An 18,612-nucleotide genomic window follows, 5' to 3' on the forward strand; every position below is an offset into this window, starting at 1 on the left:
AGGGTAAAGGCATAGAAGTGTTTCCTCTCTCAGGAAAACTGCATCATCATGTTTTTTCTAATCTTATTAGGAGGAGGACATGACCCCAGTATGCCAGAGTGTATTTCCACTCTTTAGCAAGGAGCAAATGACAGTAATGTGGGGACAGGCTGGGTCTGTTCAGTCCTGAGCTCCAGGAGCTGATTGCCCAAGGAAATCAGGTACAAGATCCATGAACCCAGAAAATAAGAGCTAAGGAACTGCTGGAGACATACTTGAAGGCTTTGTGACACTGGGTCAGGGGTAGCACTACAGACACACTAAGGCTCCCATCCTGTGACCTCCCATCCTGTATCCATGGGCTGTCTTCACCCTCACAGGTAATGGCTAGGGACTTTCAGGAATTCTGGACTGGTATTAACAGCCTTTACAAAGAACATGAGTTTTAAATCATGAGAATGATTCAAAAAGTAACCAGGCAAACGGTTCAAAGTAAGGAATTAACAAGCCAGAATACTTAAAAACTCAAATTGTGTTCAAGTCAAGAAGACACTTTGATATTTTACAAAATATGATTTGGATTGCCAAAGGATTTTCCTTACCTTGTAATTGATCTTCTTGCTACAGTGTCCCTGTAGTCCTAGGACATCTGTTCCAGGTAGCTCAAGGAAAATACGTTAGAAAACAAAGGATTTATTTGTGAATTAGGACAGCAAAAATGTCCTAAAACCCCCCAACTTCCTACTCCCCATTCTGTACAGGATGCAAACCAATTTCTTTTGTACCCTCATCACCCACACCTTGGTTGGCAGCTTCTTCCTCTATGAGGAAGCCCTCAACAGTTTGCCAGTGGATAATTTCTTCTTATATACACTAATTAATGAAACAAAAAGTTCCTATATATCATAATGTTACTGTTATTTGTTAGCATCTATCTCTACTATTTTTTTTAATTCAGCATAATCTTGTTCACACTCAACCACAGACACCTGATGCAGGTGATTGTGCTCTTGTACTGCAGTTACTTCTCCAACAGCTGCAAGTTCACTGATTTCAATGGATATTGTTGTTTTTTGGATATTGTGGATTGCTGCCCCATTTCACCTGGGCCTATAATGAAATATTGAAAGGAGTTAAGTAACCTTGAACAAAGCCAGTCACAGTTCTCATTGATGACAATACTTTTTATTAGAAAGACTAACAAAGTGCCTTCCATAGGATTCATTTAATAGAAGAGTTTTTAAGAAATATGGACAGTTCTGATGTGATGATTTTTCAGTGCAAACAGGGCTCTCCAGGAGTCTCCTGCATGTGGAGTTTATTCTTTGTACACAGTAGTTCAAATGTCTGTGCATTTGGCAGGTGTGAAACAGTACTGAAGAGTCCATCCTTTAAAAAACAGAGGTTCTGTAAAAAGCTTCCAATACATTACAGAGAACAGCAGGAATGACTTCATTTGTTGCTTAACAGATTTAAGGGACATAATTCCTTCATACAGTCCTAGACACAGATGCATGAATGTGCTTTCAGTTCTATCAAGACTAATAATCACATATATCAATACAAATAACATTATCAATTATTACTATATAGAAAAAAGGTGAAATTCTATTTTTAAATTAACCTTCTGCTTTTTAGCTAGGGACATGCTTGAATGCTTGGTGCTTCCTCTGCCTTGGAACTACATCTTGATGGAAAGAAGAACACAATTCAAGGACTGTTCACTCATTTCACACTTCTGGCACACGTTTACGACCAGATTTCTTTTGACAAATATATGTATAATTGTCATGCATCCCACTTTCTACTCTTCCATTCCATTCCCCTTTTTTCCTCAACTCCTCTCTCCTTACCTGTGAATGGCAGGCAGACAGTACAGCAATTGCCCAGAATAATTTGGTGCAAATTCTTCTATACAATGGAATGTATGAAACCAAACAGGTGAGGGGTATCTTCCATGCAATACATTATTTTTCATCTTCAGTCAACCAAACTCCATTACAAAGGGTATTTTCTCATATTTTTAAAACCAAGAAACATCTATGAAGGGCAAGATGCAGTAAGCTACCCTTAAGAGAAACCATGCAAAACATTCACTGTACACAATCTTAGTCCAAAATCTAGGTACAAATATGAACATTAAAGAACAACTGAAATTTCATGAGTGAAACTGTCCAAGTTACAGACATAATAAAAGGCTACAGGCATACAAACAATTTCCTTACTGAACTTGCCTGTCACACCCTTGTTTCATTGTTCCCCATTTCTAACACACAGGACAAATCACCACTTCAGGAAACACCACAGCACAGTTTCTTTTACACAAGAGTACAAGGATATCAGAGACACTTTTTTCAACAGGATAAAAGGAGCTGGATGAGATTCTCTGGACAGTGACTTGATTTGGGGGAAGAAAGGAGGGTGGTTTTTATTTTTTTAATGACCAGATGCTTTTGTAGTTCAGGAGAAGAATAGACATAAACCCACGATTATATATATACAAATATGCAAAGGTGTAAACACATGTTCTGCTTTCTAAGGGACTTGAAACAAAACCAAAGTTTACCCTTAGGCACTTATGAGTACAGAGCTCCTGCCTCTGAGTTGAGCCAGTTTGTGCTGTTTGCTTTGGGATTTCCAGCTGTGAATCACAAACCCCTGTAACCAGGAACACCTTTGGTTGTAAAACATTTCCCTGCCATCAGTGTGACTAATTAACTTGGTGCCAATCAACACAGGCTGTCATCTAAATACAATGCTGGGCTTCTGTTCCACTCCTCTGCACTCCTGCTCCTGGATCTACCATCAAAGTCATCTGCAGATCTGGAGAGGAGAGCTGGCTCCTCAGACAGTAACAGTGCATTCAATAGAAAAGCACACAGATGTGCCTACAGATGGCATTTAGGCACATAAAGGCTTTAAAGGAGCTGGGCTTTCATGTTCTGCCCTAAATCACAATTATTTCACTAATAGAAAAGTCTGTAAAGACCAGGGACAGGGGTTCTGGAAACACCCCCTTACCCAACCTGATCCATGTAGGTAGAAAATTGGCCTGGAGAATCCAGTTATAGAACTGGGACCATAGGGAAGCTGCCCTTAACTTCAAAGGTCTCTGGAGCATTTTCAACTAATCTGTTGTTGATCTCTGCTAGTATAAAATATTTAAGAAAAAAAGCACTGCAAAAGTCTAAATAGCTTTCTGCAAATTTCAGAAGTAGTGTACAGCAAATATTAAATCCGTAATTTATTTAGTAAAGATTCTGTCCCATTTTACTGTTTTTCTTTAAATAGAGCACATTCAGCTTGGAAATACTCCATACATCCCCAGCATGGCTCCTGGGGAACCAGAGTGAATTCTATACTTGCTCTTGAATGTATACATCCTGCTCTTTGATTTCTGGTGCCCATGACATGCACATAGAGTTATGCATTTCTCTTGCCTAGCGTGGAAATAAACCAGTTAGGACTACTAAATAAAATGGCCACCTGATTTCACCTACATTCTTCTCTTGCCTGAGGAAATAGCTCTGATCTGCTTAGGTGTGCAAAATCCTATCTCATCTTGGGTCCACACTGCAGCAAATTAGGGAAGCATCAAGAGATCTGCTCTGGTTACTTTCTGGTTACTTGTCTTGTTTTTCAGACACTTCACATGTGGCTCCAAAAAAGCAGAAAATATTCTACCATTGCTCTCTGTAATGGTAACTCTCCAGCACTGCAGCTGTAACTACCTACAAAGTCCATGAATTATCCAAACATTTCTCTTCAGAAGAATGGCTGGGGGAAAAAATATGTATTTAAAAAAAAAAAGAAAGAAAAAGAAAAAAATAGCAGCAGGATCCAAGTAGAATTCCAAAGCCAAGTCACAGCTATGTTGGACCATTTGGCCAATACAGGATTGTGATTCTTCCTAAACAACAGCTGAAGCCCTGGATGAAGTCACAAAGTTTAGTCTAAAGGAATTCTGCTGGCCTAGCTTCTTTCCTGGGGAAAGCTTGCTCTACTCTACACTCACCAAAGATGCTTTTGTGTCAGGCAGTTGTATTCACCTTCTGAGCATTTGTCATTGCAGGTTTGCTAACAAACCTTCCTCATGAAGACTTAGCTTTTCAGCAAAAAGATTTGCAAATGATGCAGATTCAGGGAACAAACAGTACACGAGGCCCACACCCCTCCCAGCACTGAAACCAGACACTCACATCAAGTGTCCTTGTAAAATTTTACAGGAAAAATTCACTATACAAAGCAAGAGGATTGGGGGGGCAGGGATAAAAAGCCAATCCTTCAACTAAGGCCCTAGGAGTGCTGAAAACAGTACACTGGACACCATTATATTACAAACAACTTTCTTGCCCTTCAAAGGTGTAGCAGGACACAGCTGAATTTGCCTAAAATGCATAATTTTAGTCCCCCCTCGTTCCAAATATTGGAAAGTTCAGTAGAATGCAGTTTAAAGCATTGCAGCTTTTGATATGCCACCCACTTACTTAAACACAAATCCACTGATATAGTGACAGTGTTGAGATACATTATTCAAACAGCATCTATAGAATTTTACTGTTGTACATAAATAATGACAAGGCACAGAACAGCAACCAGTCCAAGAGCCTGTAGGCCAAGAAACCAGAGCATAACCCAGAAGAATATAATTATTACAGGTTCTACTATACGTTCTCCAAAGTACATCCTTGTGAAGCCCATCCTGATAAGGCTTTTGTTTAGTTCACCGAAGAGAGTCCCCATCTTTTTATAGTCATCTATGACAGGTTCTGCAGTGTGGTTTCTTTGATCTGGCTGGACCTGCAGACAAAAGACAAAATTGGGAAATAAGTTGCACAATCAGTTCTGGTTACTGTGACTCTGAACAAGTCTCAACTGTTTCTACTTGAATGCATAAAAATAAAACTAGAGCCTTAGAGAAACTGAAAAACGTTCTGGAGCTTGTTACTTCAGTACAATGTAAGGATAACTCATCCACCCTCATCTGAAGTGATACTACAAGCTATCTCCCCTCCAGATGCCACTCCAGAAGGGTAAAGCTCTCCTGTAGGTCATAAATCTTTCTGAGCAATGTGGATGCTCAACCAAAATGGAATTAAATGCCTGTAATTTTGGGGAGGGGATTTGACTGGATTGCATTCACTATACATTATTTCCAGATTATCTTCATAAGCAGGAGAACAATACAAAACTGTTAAGCAAAAACTATGAAGTATTTCTCAGCAAAGCAGAGGGTTCTGCAGGACTACTACCACCAGTGAAAGAGGGGCACTGGGTGTGACAAGGAAGAAGGCAAAGATCCATCAGAGTGTTGGTGTAGGAAGCTGCAAAAGTCAGGCAAAGGAAGACAGAGCAAAGGATCTCATAGGCACAAAGTGGTTTTAAAAAAGCAGCAAAGGGCAGAGGAAACAAATCCTGCACTCTTCCCAAAGAGAAAAATGATGGGATGAATGTATAAGGCAGAAGCACATCTTTAGGTGAAGATGCCATGCTTAAAATATACTTAAGTATAGTGAAAGTTTCCTGTAAAATTAAAAAGAAACAAAAAAAAGCTCTCTTGTAGGTCATAAATCTTTCTGAGCAACGTGGATGCCAAGGCAACCAAAACGGAATTGGATGCCTGTAATTCTGGGGAGGGGATTTGACTGGATTGCATTCACTATACATTATTTACAGAATATCTTCAGAACCAGGAGAAAAATACAAGACTGTTAAACAAAAACTGAGGGTTCTGCAGGACTACTACCACCAGTGAAAGAGGGGCACTGGGTGTGACAAGGAAGAAGGCAAAGATCCATCAGGGTGTTGGTGTAGGAAGCTGGAAAAGTCAGGCAAAGGAAGACAGAGCAAAGGACCTCATAGACACAAAGTGGTTTTAAAAAAGCAGCAAAGGGCAGAGGAAACAAGTTCTGCGCTCTTCTTAAAGAGAAAAATGATGGGATGAATGCATAAGAAGGCAGAAGCACATCTTTAGGTGAAGATGCCATGCTTAAATATCACTGCATAAAACATGCAACTGTTTCAACATGCAAACTGTAACCAGATTAGAGCTTCAAATCCCATCTCTCCTTCCTCATTGTCCAGAGATCCTCTGCACAAAACCTTATTGCCTTAACATGCTTTCAAGATGATGAACATAAGTTTTCTTATTCCACCTTAGTTAGCCTGGCATGCTCTTTTTTATGGTTTATTGTTGTATGCCAGTTTTTTGTTGTTTTATTTTGTTTTTCTTTTTAAGATCAAGATTTTATCTCATCTTCTGCTTCTCAGACATGGGTAGATTCATCAATCCCTACAGCCTTTACCCAAAGCAAACTTCTAGGCATGTAGACTGACAAGTGTGTGTCTAATTACAAAACAAGCATCAAGTTATTTTTCCTACTCTTTCCAAGAGTTTACAAAACCCTTCAAGACTTCAAAGTCTGCTTCAGATAATTCAGGCTGAGTATATCTTGCTTCAGGCAACTCAGCAAAAAACCAAGTGAAGCTGAAAACAGATGATCAGCTGCAAAACACAGCATATTTAGTTTACTATTGCACAGTATTTCACATGCTAGACAAATACATTTCTCCAAAGGTGTAGCTAAAACAGAACCACTAGGGCAAATATAGGTAATGTTAAAATACTCTGAATTGTTTAAAAAATATTAAATAAGCTTTAACTAGAACACTAATTTTCAGGGCAACAATAAAACCAGCTACAGTCCTGCACACATGCCAGTAATTCTCCTATCCTCACCTCCTATCCTCCTATCCTAACCCCTATCCTCAAAACCAAGTAATTCTTTACCAAAACTTTAAACCAAACTTCATATGCCAGCATGCAGGAGGGGGTGTAAGAGAAGTTTACTTCATATGCAGTAATTTGTTTGCCTTTCCTCTCTCTCTGAAAGACAGGAGTGATGCAGAAATTCAGAGGGGCCAGAAGAGCATTTTTGTTTCTCTCCTAACCTGATGTTTCTTGTCAAATTGCTGTAATGAATTACTCTTTACTGTAGTTTAAATTAAATTTTCAATCTAAGTGATTTTATTTTAGACATACTGGGATCATCAACACCATTAGAGCAAATTACACTAGCAGATTAATTTATACAAGCTGTGCAAGACTTTATTCCTTATAATTTTGTATGCCTTCAGTCTTTCATATGGTGTAATATTTTTACTTTTAATTTAAAAAGATACTTCATAGAATCACAGAATAGTTTGGGTTGGAAGGGACATCTAGTCCAATGCCCTGCAGTAAGCAGGGATATCCTCAACTAAATCAAACTGCTTGGAGCCCTGTCCAGCCTGACCCTGGATGTTTTCAGAAATGGGGCATCTACCACCTCTCAGGGAAACCTCACCCTGTGTTTGTTCAGCCCTATCATAAACAAATTCCTTCCTTATATCTAGCCTGAATCTGCCATCTTTTAGTTGAAAACCATTACACCTTGTCCTGTTGCCATGGACCCAATTAAAAAGTCTGTCCTCATCTTTCTTATAGCCCTCTTTATTGAAATATTTAAAGGCTGCAATAAGGTCTCCCTTGAGTCTTTTCTCCAGGCTGAACAACCTCAACTCTCCTGTCCTGTCCTGATGGAGAACTGGAAGACCCAACTTCTTAAAAAAAAAAGCTTCACAACAGAAACTTTGTAACCAGATTTACCCAGATGTTATGGCAAATGGGCTTACTGGTTTGGATGCTTTAGGGAGAACCCTCTCAGATTGAGAATGCCATGAAAGCTTTTTTTTTTTTTCCCCCCACAATGAAAGTCTCTGAAAAGGTAGCAGAACAGATATTAGACACAAGTTTAGTCCACTTCCAGCGCAGCTAATGCTCCTACAGCCCTGAAGTGCTTGTGGAAAAAAAAATTAAAAAATTCTCACATAAGTGAATGTTTCCTGGACTGGGTTTAAAGCAACAGAGAAGGTAAAGTCAGCTCAGCCTGACTCAACGATCATCAGGCTGTGGCTTTACCAGTTATGTTTGTCACCAACACAACACACCAAATTACACGTGTTCTGACCACTCACTACTCTTCCACCACACTCAAACTCCCTGCTGCCAAAATTCAGGCAGGCAAATGGCAATTCACAACCACCACCCACCAGTCTGACAGCAGGAACTTTCTCTTGCACACCCTCTTCCTATCAAGGGTGTTTTGAACATGAGATCCCACCAGAATCTGCCTCCCCAAAGGAACCATCTTCCCAGTGATTCACTAGGAGAGAAGGTACAGTTAGTGCTGAGCTTTCCACAGTCATTTAATGCTGATCCCTGTCTGCATCTCACAGACAGTTCAAAGTCTTTTTCCTTAAATTGCTGGAAGCACAGAGTTCCTTCTCCTGGCCAGATACACATCACTCCAAATAATTATGCCAAGCCCTTTGGTGGATACAGAACACAAATGAATCTGAAGGGGATGTAAACCTGCCCAATATGCCTAGGAAGTTATTTTCTTGTAGATTATCAAAACCAGCATGGAAGCCTAGATTTAGGATTCCTGTTTTTTGGCTATCAGCAATGCTAACTCACTAAGAGGTGGTATCAACAGTGTCCTTACACAAAGTGTAGTTGTCCTCACACAGGGTCACCACAAAGCTCTGCCTGGAAGCTCTTGCAGCTTTTCTGAAAGGCACTTTTCTTGGCAAGCACCATGCTCAGAGCACCCCACACTTGATGGCTGTAGTGAGTATTTGCTGGAGAAGTACAGATCATGCATGAAAACCCACTGCAACACCTGTGTGCAGGTGCATCTCTGTCTGCTCAGGGCTGCCACCCCTGCCTCAAAAACTTGGGCTTCCCAAGGCTCATCCCTGAAAGAAGAAAGTGGTCTGAAAGGAACAGCCCTCCTGCCAGCCCCCTGAAAGAAAAATGGCTCTGCCTCATCACACACCCCCTTGCCATAAGGCTGCTGTGGCGCTGTGGGATGGGACTACCAGGAAAGGAAGCTGTGGACTGGAGGGATTGTCCAGGAGGACCACAAACTGAATGGCTCTCAAGTGATGCCACATTAATTTCTCAGTCCTGTAACCTCACCACTGCACTAGGCAGGAAAAGAACAGGCATGGTTGTGGAGCTGCCTTCCAAGCTTTCCATCTGCTGAGGCAGCAGCCTTGTCCAGAGTTTTCCACACTTAGCCTAAGGATGCTGAGATGACTTGGTTGGTGTAGGATTTTTTGCATGTGCAGAAAAAAAAATTCTATGGAACTGGCTTGAGGGAAATAACTGGATGAAGTTCAAATACCTTTTTTTGTGAGAGTGGGAACTGATGATTATAAGGAATCTGCTCCACCTAAAGATAAAAAGAAAATTAAATCCACTCAACTACTCTGAAGTTACGAGGTTCTACAAAACAAACCACATGACATCCCTCTTCTTATTTCTCATGATTAATGATTTGAAGAAATCCCAGCAGTTTTCTCTTGCTCAGAACACTTGAAAAATCCCCACCCTGCACTCCACTTGACAACAGCTCTAGGACAAGTACAAGTCTAGCAAGCTCTGTTTTCTTGCACCAATTGCACAAACAAACATTGCACAAATGGGAACTCCAGCAGTGGAAGAGAAAAGTCCAATGGATTGGGAAAATAACTGCTCTCAGTGCAAAAGTTTGTGATTTTACAGTATTTGCTGCTGGGCAAAGGAGGCAAAGAGGGAGAGGAGTAGGAACCAGGTATCCATGAAGTTAATTTCCAAGACAGAAAAGCAGCAGGGTCTCATATTTGTTTATAACATGCCTTAGATCCCAATTGATCACACAATTAGTAAAGAAAGAAAAAAAATTGCATTTTAATATAATTGCTTCCGCAGTAAATAGAAAAGAAAGTTAAGTAGCAAACATGTCTTGTTAGATATAAATGAGATGGTAAAAAAAAACTGTAATGAAGAAATGCAGGGATATCACACTTACATACCCACCTGCACATTTTCTTTTTTTTAAGTAAAAAGTTTCCTCTGCATTATTTAACTGATCACTCTCTATTTTACTCCAGTCATGTTTATTTTTACTCCAGGGAACAGGTGGTGTGTCTGGCTGCTGAAGCCCACAGACACTTAATGTCAAAAAAGCCATTGAGATGTGACTTACTGAAAAATACTGCTATATTTTTCAGTGCTGTAACATTAATGTCCAGAAGAGAGCCTAACAAAGTCACCTCTTTTTAGAGGTACAAACTAAAATTGAAAATACTTCAAGTTCAGTCTTACAGAAAGACATAGAATCATAGAATTGGCTGGGTTGAAAGGGACCTCAGAGATCATCAAGTCCAACCCTTGAACCACCGTTGTGGTTGCTAGACCATGGCACTGAGTGCCACATCCAGTCTCTTTTTAAATATCTCCAGGGATGGAGAATCCACTACTTCCCTGGGCAGCCCATTCCAATGCCTGATCACCCTCTCCGTAAAGAAATTCTTTCTAATATCCAACCTAAACCTCCCCTGGCACAACTTGAGACCCTGCCCTCTTGTCTTGTTGAAAGTCGTCTGGGAAAAGAGCCCAACCCCCCCCTGGCTCCAACCTCCTTTCAGGGAGTTGTAGAGAGTGATGAGGTCTCCCCTGAGCCTCCTCTTCTCCAGGCTGAACACCCCCAGCTCCCTCAGCCTCTCCTCATAGGGTCTGTGCTCGAGTCCCTTCACCAGCCCAGTTGCCTCCTTTGGACCTGCTCCAGCACCTCAATCTCCTTCCTAAACTGAGGGGCCCAGAAAGTGTGAAGAAAGTGAGCAGATGACAGCAACCAGGATGGAAAAAACCCCAACAAAAGATGAGACAAACTCCTGTGGGTGCAGATGGGTAAGGTACCAGCCAACACACAGCTAAAGATGCTTTATAGTCCCAGAGGAATTAATTACCCAGTTCTGCTGGTCCTGCCTGGTGTATTGCTATGGAAAAGCTTCAGAAATTTGCAGCAAACAAGTTCCCAGGTCCAGGCTTCTTCTTCCTCTGAAGCACAGACTTAGCTCCATCACAGGGCACCAGCCCAAAACCCTGTGAGGCATGAGCCACAGGCCCACATGCAAACCAGACAGTTTCAGTATCACTAACACCTGCCACATGACCAGGATTTCACCCTGCTTTTTCATATTTGAAAATATTTCTTTTCTTTTAATTAAAAGAAAGTGAAATTTGCCCAAGTACAGCAAGTTATTTTCCTGGAATTGCTTCTGATTTTCTTCCTCTTCTACTATAGGAGAAGAACTTTGCTAGCATGAAAATAATGATTAGTATCTGACCTTGTAAATGTAAGCAGATTTTGATATACAGCCAACAGGTTAAGGCAATAAAATTGATTTTGACTGGCTGGAGGAAAAAAAAAGTTCATTTCTCTAGGTTAATTTAACTGATTTAAATACAAAAAGATTCATAGATTAGGAAACGAGAAAAAAGTCCAGATGAACAAGGCAGAGAAAAACTAAGTTTAAGTTGTTCCTCTGGGAAAAAAAGCAAATGGAAGAAAACTAGAAAAATTGTTAACACCAAAAGTACCTTACAATACCTACCAATAAAAGTGACAGAGGGAGTTTAAAGAAAAAATTGCAAAACAAGATTGGGTTAACTTTCATTTCATGCAAGAATCTAGACACCATTTATAAAATAGAAACAAGATGTTTCTATAGAAACAAGGAACAACATAAGAAAAGCAACTGCACCATATTCCCTTTAGTCAGCTTTTATGACAACTTCAGGATCAACAGCTGCTGGAACAAACTTTGCAATACCAGGAGCAGTTTAGTGTAAAGGAGATGAAAAGACTTTTCCAGATACTGAACCTGGGTGTGTGCAGAGCAGAAAAGTCAAGAGCAACAGCAGCTTCCATCCATCAACTGTGTTTGAGTCCCATAATTGCAGGAGCAAACTTCCTCACTGCCAGGGCACCAGATGAGAAAGCATCACAGAGAAGAACCCAGCAGAGGAGGGTCTGAAACCTGACTGTCCTCATCTTAAAGTCCAGGGACTGGGATCAAAAGCAATTTCTAATCCACCTGTTTCTTACACCTGCAACAATTTTCTGCAGGATTTTGTTTGTCCAGGTTTTGCCACCAAAACTGGTCAGCTTGACCCAGCAAAAGGCTTGTAATCTTTGTGCTGCCTTGCTGAAAAGCAACAGCTTTTAATTTTGCCTTTTAAGGAGAGGAAAAAAAAATAATTCTACTCACTTCTATTTCCAGAATACTTTCTTCTTTAAGAAATGTGGGATCTTCACATTATTCAGAGCATGCTTTCCTACCTTTTCTAGGTGCTAGAGCTATGTCTGAAGGGATTTCTTTTTCTTCAAATGCTGTCAAGGCCCAGAAAACCCACTAATGCTTTTTAGAAAGCTAGCATCATATATTATTACCTATCTATGAAGCTCTGCAGCAGAGGTAAATTATTAATAGAGCCACAGGAAATTTGGGATCAAGCCCTCCCTGTTAGGTATTACTATTATTTTTGGTTTGGGAAAAAACCTCCCAGCAACAGCAAGCAGAAGAAACCTAGAATTTTCAGATTATCTCAGTGTGGAATAAATTAGAAATAGGTTTCTAGCCTTAAACACCCCAGTTTCCACACATAAAAGTTTACTTTAAAACATTTGTGGCCTCTGCTGATTTATCACTGAAGCAGTAACCTTCCTGGCAACATGGAATGCATTTATTTTACAATCCAAGAATAAAGAAGAGTTTACTCTTCTTGTGATGAGGGACATCACAAAGCTGTTGATACTATGCTCTAGTTCTTGCTCATTCTTTCCACACAGGAGTGATATTAGAAACTTAGTGAAGAAGTTAATGACTTGAACTTTGCTACAATACCATACCATACATAATTCTCAATGAAAAGCACCAAAAGACACCAAAAAACTTTTGTAATAGCTCCTCTAGAGCTGAACCCTTGTACTAGAAGATAAAATACTCCCACTCACAGAGATAAAACACATTTTAAATAATAATAAAACACCCTAAAATGTTACAAACCCAGCTTAATTAAGAGGTGCTTGCCTAAGATAATTTATCTACTTGCAAATACACGTATTGCATATTAACTCTCCACTTAGACCTTTTCTAATAGAAGCATTCCTTTTAGCTTAGCTGTCAGACAGCAATTTGGATTCTACATAACCTAAAAGAAGTGTGAGGTGGAGATCCTGGCCTTACTGAAGCAACTGGGAATTTTGCAATTAATGGCCTTCAACTTGTATTAAGAGACTAAAACCCATTCCAGCCCAGACAAACATATTTCAGCACAGAAGTTTAGTGCCACAGCTCTCAGCACTCTGCTTCCAAGCCCCTAAAAATGGTCCAGAGATGCTGTGTCTCCTGCTAACATCACCTCCTGCCCTACTGTAATGCAGGGCTTTTGCCTCACTTTTCTATTCTTATTTCCTGGTTTAATTTTTAGGTGTTGATAAGATTTAGACTGAAGTAATATAGCAAAAGCTAACCTATTTCAGAAAGTGGGTCAGGGAAAGAGATTTGAGGTCCTTGGCCCTAGTGAAGTTGAAAATACAGGACAACTTCTGCATTTGACCAATAAATATCAACAGGTACAAAGAAAGGTCAACCTGAAGAGTGAAACAGGAACCTACTTCCAAACTCCCACCCCAAAGCTGAGTCTTGCAGTACTTTCACATCCCATTTGTGAACACCAGAAAGAAGTAGAACAAGAAGAGGTGGGAGAAAATACCCAGGTTCTGCAACACTTCAAAGACTAAAGAAATTATTCTCACCTTTGCATGCAAATCTACAAAGGATTTTAATAACTTTATCATCCAGTTCAGCTTTTAAATCTTAGCACTGAAGCAGGTAATTCTACAGTATATTGCAGTAATGAATTCCAAAGGCTATATATAACATTTTGTAACGTACCCTTCTATTCTTTAAAAAATGTACCTGTCAGTAATTTCATTAAACATCTCCTTACTAACGTAATAATAAGCCAGAGGGGTTGGCATTAGAGGAGAATACGTATTTCCTACAGAGTGATCTTCTTTAAAAATTAGAGTGTATAGATTATTATTTAGGCTGTGCTTGTCAGGAAGGCATTATTTTACCATTACATTATTAGGCATGACCTTAGACAAATGGAATTTATTTTGGATGGAATGGGAAAGAGAGATAAACCACACCCTGGTTACCAGCCCCACCTAAAAAAGGCTCTTAAAACAGACCAAAGAATTTGATCTTACAGGGGCTTTACAACAGCTGAGAGAAGTAAAAATTTATACTATTGTCACAACAGATTTTTGATCCATTTCCTTTGCATCCCACGTAACATTAAGGTGGCACACAGAGTCCCACTTTAGAAGGGATCATGGAAAACACAGGCTGAGGGCCAGAGGTTGTGTTGACAGTGCAAACACCTTCAGCAAACATGGCAACAATGCGAGGCCTCCATGAGGGATTCCAGGTGAGGACAGGATTCCTGCTTCCAGGATTCCTGCCTGCTGGAATGGCAAAATTCAGCAAGAGCACCTTCATGAGAGCAGAAAGGGCAGGGGGAACATTTATCCCCAGAGAAATCTGGACACATTCATGAAAACAAAAAAGTGATACAATGTGACTGGGCTTGATGATACAGGAGTCCCTCCAAATAAAGCTCTTGAACAAGAGAATCTGGGACTTTCTGTTTAGTTTGTTAGCTATTTCTGTTGAAATCTTACAAGAGGGTCATGACTGCTCTCAACCATAAGGGAGACCTTTCACAGCTAGAATAGCTTAAAATTTAGAGGAGGTTGGTAGTTGTTGCCTGACATTACAGCCAGAAGCAGCCACTTCTGAAAGATGCTGGCACTTGAGAATTCACTTGGTGGTGGTTTACATAAGTCAGTGCATCTTCACCCACCTTTAATATTCCCTATACATAAAAAAACCCAACCTATTTATCAAAGTATGATTACTGTTATTACATCTGATATTAACATTCTATATGTGTATTAAATAAAGGCAACTGATATTCCTTACTTCCAAATACTACTCATCCAGTTGCTGGCACTTCAGTATGCAGAAAAAATACTCCACACTTATGACAGTGAAACACCTCCAGTAAACAGGAAGGGTTTTCTTTCTCCTTCATGGCCTATTTAGAATTTCTGCCTGGCATTCCAAACATTACACCCCAGCTTGTCAGAAAGGGTCATGATCACTACCTGTGCCTGAGAAGAGTGGCAAGAGAGGATGTAGCCAGGCGGGGGTTGGTTTCTTTTGCCAGACGACTTTCAACAAGACAAGAGGGCACGGTCTTAAGTTGTGCCAGGGCAGGTTTAGGTTGGATATTAGAAAGAATTTCTTTACGGAGAGGGTGATCAGGCATTGGAATGGGCTGCCCAGGGAAGTGGTGGATTCTCCATCCCTGGAGATATTTAAAAAGAGACTGGATGTGGCACTCAGTGCCATGGGCTGGGAACTGCAGCAGCAGTGGATCAAGGGTTGGACTTGATGATCTCTGAGGTCCCTTCCAACCCAGCCAATTCTATGATTCTATGATTCTATGAGAGTTTCTCTGCCAAGTGTGCCTGAGGACACCCCAACAGTACCTTTACCAACTTAATTTTAATAAAAGCTCAGGCAATACTGGAAAGCAGCTCTTCATCGCACACCATCCCATGAAGTCACAGAGAAACTTGTCACTGAGAGAGAAGCAGTGTTAACCTGTGTGAAGCTCTTTCCTTAGCAAGGAGCTGAACCCATTTGAGTGCAGTAACATCTGAGATGAGCTGATGCCACTTTCTCACCTCTGTTTTCAGGAAAGGAAGACAGCAGCCAGAACCAGGGAATATTTCTGACTCACCTGCCGTGATATCCTGCAGAAGGGGCTGTGTGTATTGAGAGGGGAACTACTGCACCTCTTGGAGGATTCAGCCTTACCCTGTATTCAGGTAAGTGTCCTACTCTGCCTCATTTTTCTAGAGAAGGGGACAATGAAGGATGCTCAGACTTACGTAAACTGTCACTAAGTGACAGTACCAGCATCTTTCAGACTGCTTCTAGCTGTAATAGCAGGCAACCACTACCAGCCATCTCTAAATATTAAGCTACTCTAGCTGTGAAGAAAGGGTTCGGTTATGCTTGAGTGCAATCAGGACCATCTGATAAGATTTTTCAACAGACGTAATTAACAAACTAAACAAATCTGTCTGAAAATTACTTTGGGATGCTCTCCAGCAGCTCTGTTTGCCCCTGTGCAATTATCAGTGCCAGTGGATTTATCTTACTTAACTGCTTAAGGCATTCCGAGTGGATCATTGCTTTTAAGTATTGAATACAAAAAAGGTTGTGTGCTTTTTTCCTTTAAATGAAACATCAATAAAAGTGCATTAAGAACACGGCCTTTGTCTAAAGAGGAACAACACTCTCTGCAAAACAAAGAGTGGATGGAAAGCCACATTACAGTTAAGAGGGAAATGTAAGCAGCCCCGTTCATTTCCTCAGCAAAAAGCCTATTTCCACCCACCATGCCATAAACCTGCAAACATGATGAAAGCAGAAAAGTTAAAAAGAACGAGTTGACTTTTTTTTTCCCCCTGCGATTACAATACACTGCCTTTCGTGAGGAATAAAGAGGCTGCAAGCTTATTTAAGTGAAAAAAGCAAGTGTCTTTGAAAGAACAGACCGAGAGCTGAATGACTGGGAATCACCGGGGATAGCAACAGCACCCCAAATATTTCCGGGAATTCCAGGGACGGCACCAGCACCCCAATGGTTTCCATTCCAGCCTCTCACCACGTGGATGCTTGTGTATCTACTCCTACTCCCACTCCCTTCCAGGCGGAACAAGCGTCCCGGAGGGAAGCAGGAGGGCCAGGAGGGAGTACACCGGGGAGAGACTCCAGCATCTCGGCGGGGTTGCATAAGCCCCGCCGCAATGGATGGATAGATGGATGGACCAAAAAACACTTTACGGTTCGGCGGGCCGGTACCCCCGGGGACGGGGCGGGACGCCGAGGGGAGGAGAAATCAGTCCCCCCGCCCAGTCCCCGGAGGTACCGGCCCGCCGAACCGTAAAGGGTGCCAAGACCCCTCACCCACCGACACCCACCTGCTCCTCCGGGCGCTGCCGGTACCGGGCGGGCGCCGTCCCCGCTCCTCGCTCGCATTCCCGGAGCGGTGGTGGCGGTGGAGGTGGCGGTGGTGGCAGCAGCTCCGCCGCCGAGCCCATGGCTCCTCCACGCACGCTCTCCGCCGGGCTGGGTTGGGCGGGACCGTCACGGGGTGCGGGGAGGCCCGGGAGGGCGGTTCCGTGGGCAGCGAGGAGGGAGGCGGGACCTGGCGGAGGCCCCACGGCTTGGGAAAAGGGGGTTCCGGCTGCTGGGTGCAAGCTCCAGGCAGTGCCGCCCAGGGCCTGGGGTGGCAGCGTTGCTAAAAGAAAAAAAGAAAAAAAAACCAAAAACCACCCAACAAACCCGATTTCCCGGTTAAATGGGAATTAAATTTTGGGTTAAATTTTCCCGGCTTTTGTTAAACCCAGGAAATAGCACGTGATAATAAGACGTTAATTTCGCACCACTCCGTGTTGGTGTGTCCGTGGGGAGGAGCAGAAGGCTGGCAGGCTCTTGGCAGGAGGAGATGGGACATTTGGGAGAAAAAACCACTGCCATTGCTCTTCTGAAGCTTTCTGAAACTGGGCCTCTTCTCTTCATAATGGTCCGGGTGGTCTTAAGCTCTGCCAGGGGAAGGTTTAGGTTGGATATTAGGAAAAAATTTTTTCCAGAGAGGGTGCTCAGGCATTGGAATGGGCTGCCCAGGGAGGGGGTGGATTCTCCATCCCTGGTGGTTCTTAAGAAGAGACTGAATGAGACTCAGTGCCATGGTCTGGGAACCACGGGGGGAGTGGATCAAGGGTTGGACTTGATGATCTCAGAGGTCCTTTCCAACCCAAATGATTCTGGGATTCTGTGATTCTGTATCCCAACCTCGTTCTGCCACTGGATGGTCGTTTGTCCAGCAGAACAGAAAATGTTTCTCTCCTTGATTATCCAATGCCAGCCGTGTCCATAGAAAGCTCATTCTTAAGGAAGATGCTCTGCTGCAGGAGGACAGTGTGGAGCTGGGGGAGTGGATCAGGGGTTGGACTTGATGATCCCAGAGGTCCTTTCCAACCTGTCTGGTTCTGTGATTCTGTGAAAGGAGCTGACTCAAACAAGGAAGAAGGAAATGCCCAATTTGGAGATAGGCAAAAAAGCCATGTGCTAAAAGAATGGCAGAAATACACGTCAAAGAGCAGATTCTGCAAAAGAGTTCTTTGTTCTGCATGGGGCAACGTGTGGTCAGTTTGTAATGCTTGTGCAGACAAAGCATTTGTCTGTAAGAGAGAGGTGTTCTTACACAACCCTGCCATTTGCTGGTCACTAAGGAGAGTCAGAACCTCGTGATAAAAATCTATAATAAAAGGGTTTTCTGGAAAAACAGGTGCTTGCAATAGGAGGAAGGCTGAATGCTGCAGCTTTGGTCAGGGGTAGGACAGCCTGAGCACACTGGCATTTCTGAAACATGGCTCTAGACTGCACAATATAGAAACAGCTGGAGGGAGTGGGACTAAAACTCCCTTTAGATGGTGTCTGCTCTCTCAGTGTAGCCAACAGGATATGCTGGGGACAGAGTAACATAAGCTGTGGCAGTTTGTCTTGAGAGTGTTCTTTTGGCTTCCAGTCATCTGAGGTTCAAAGACTTTC

At 42.0% G+C, this 18,612-nt stretch overlaps 1 protein-coding gene across 1 annotated transcript; it reads right to left on the bottom strand.

Annotated features, from left to right (window-relative positions):
• Positions 1-1,145: 1,145 nt before the first annotated feature.
• Positions 1,146-17,159, bottom strand: FAM241A (family with sequence similarity 241 member A). Its single transcript, XM_030450244.1, has 3 exons — positions 16,980-17,159; positions 4,636-4,779; positions 1,146-1,368 (listed from the first exon to the last, which is right to left on the bottom strand). Exons 1-3 carry the CDS (start codon positions 17,097-17,099, stop codon positions 1,255-1,257), a joined length of 378 nt encoding a protein of 125 aa, XP_030306104.1. The 5' UTR covers positions 17,100-17,159; the 3' UTR covers positions 1,146-1,254.
• Between the last annotated feature and the right edge of the window lie 1,453 nt (positions 17,160-18,612).

This window comes from Calypte anna, chromosome 4A (genome assembly GCF_003957555.1).
Source record: "Calypte anna isolate BGI_N300 chromosome 4A, bCalAnn1_v1.p, whole genome shotgun sequence".
NCBI lineage: Eukaryota > Metazoa > Chordata > Aves > Apodiformes > Trochilidae > Calypte > Calypte anna.

Bases quoted from the DNA above. Each gene is read 5' to 3' on its own strand.
- FAM241A (XM_030450244.1), bottom strand. From the start codon at position 17,099: ATGGGCTCGGCGGCGGAGCTGCTGCCACCACCGCCACCTCCACCGCCA. The intron at 4,780-16,979 runs GTGGGTGTCGGT...TTTTGTCTGCAG, and splicing joins GGCAGCGCCCGGAGGAGCAG to GTCCAGCCAGATCAAAGAAA. The intron at 1,369-4,635 runs GTAATAATTATA...TGTTTTTTAAAG, and splicing joins GAGAACGTATAGTAGAACCT to GATGGACTCTTCAGTACTGT.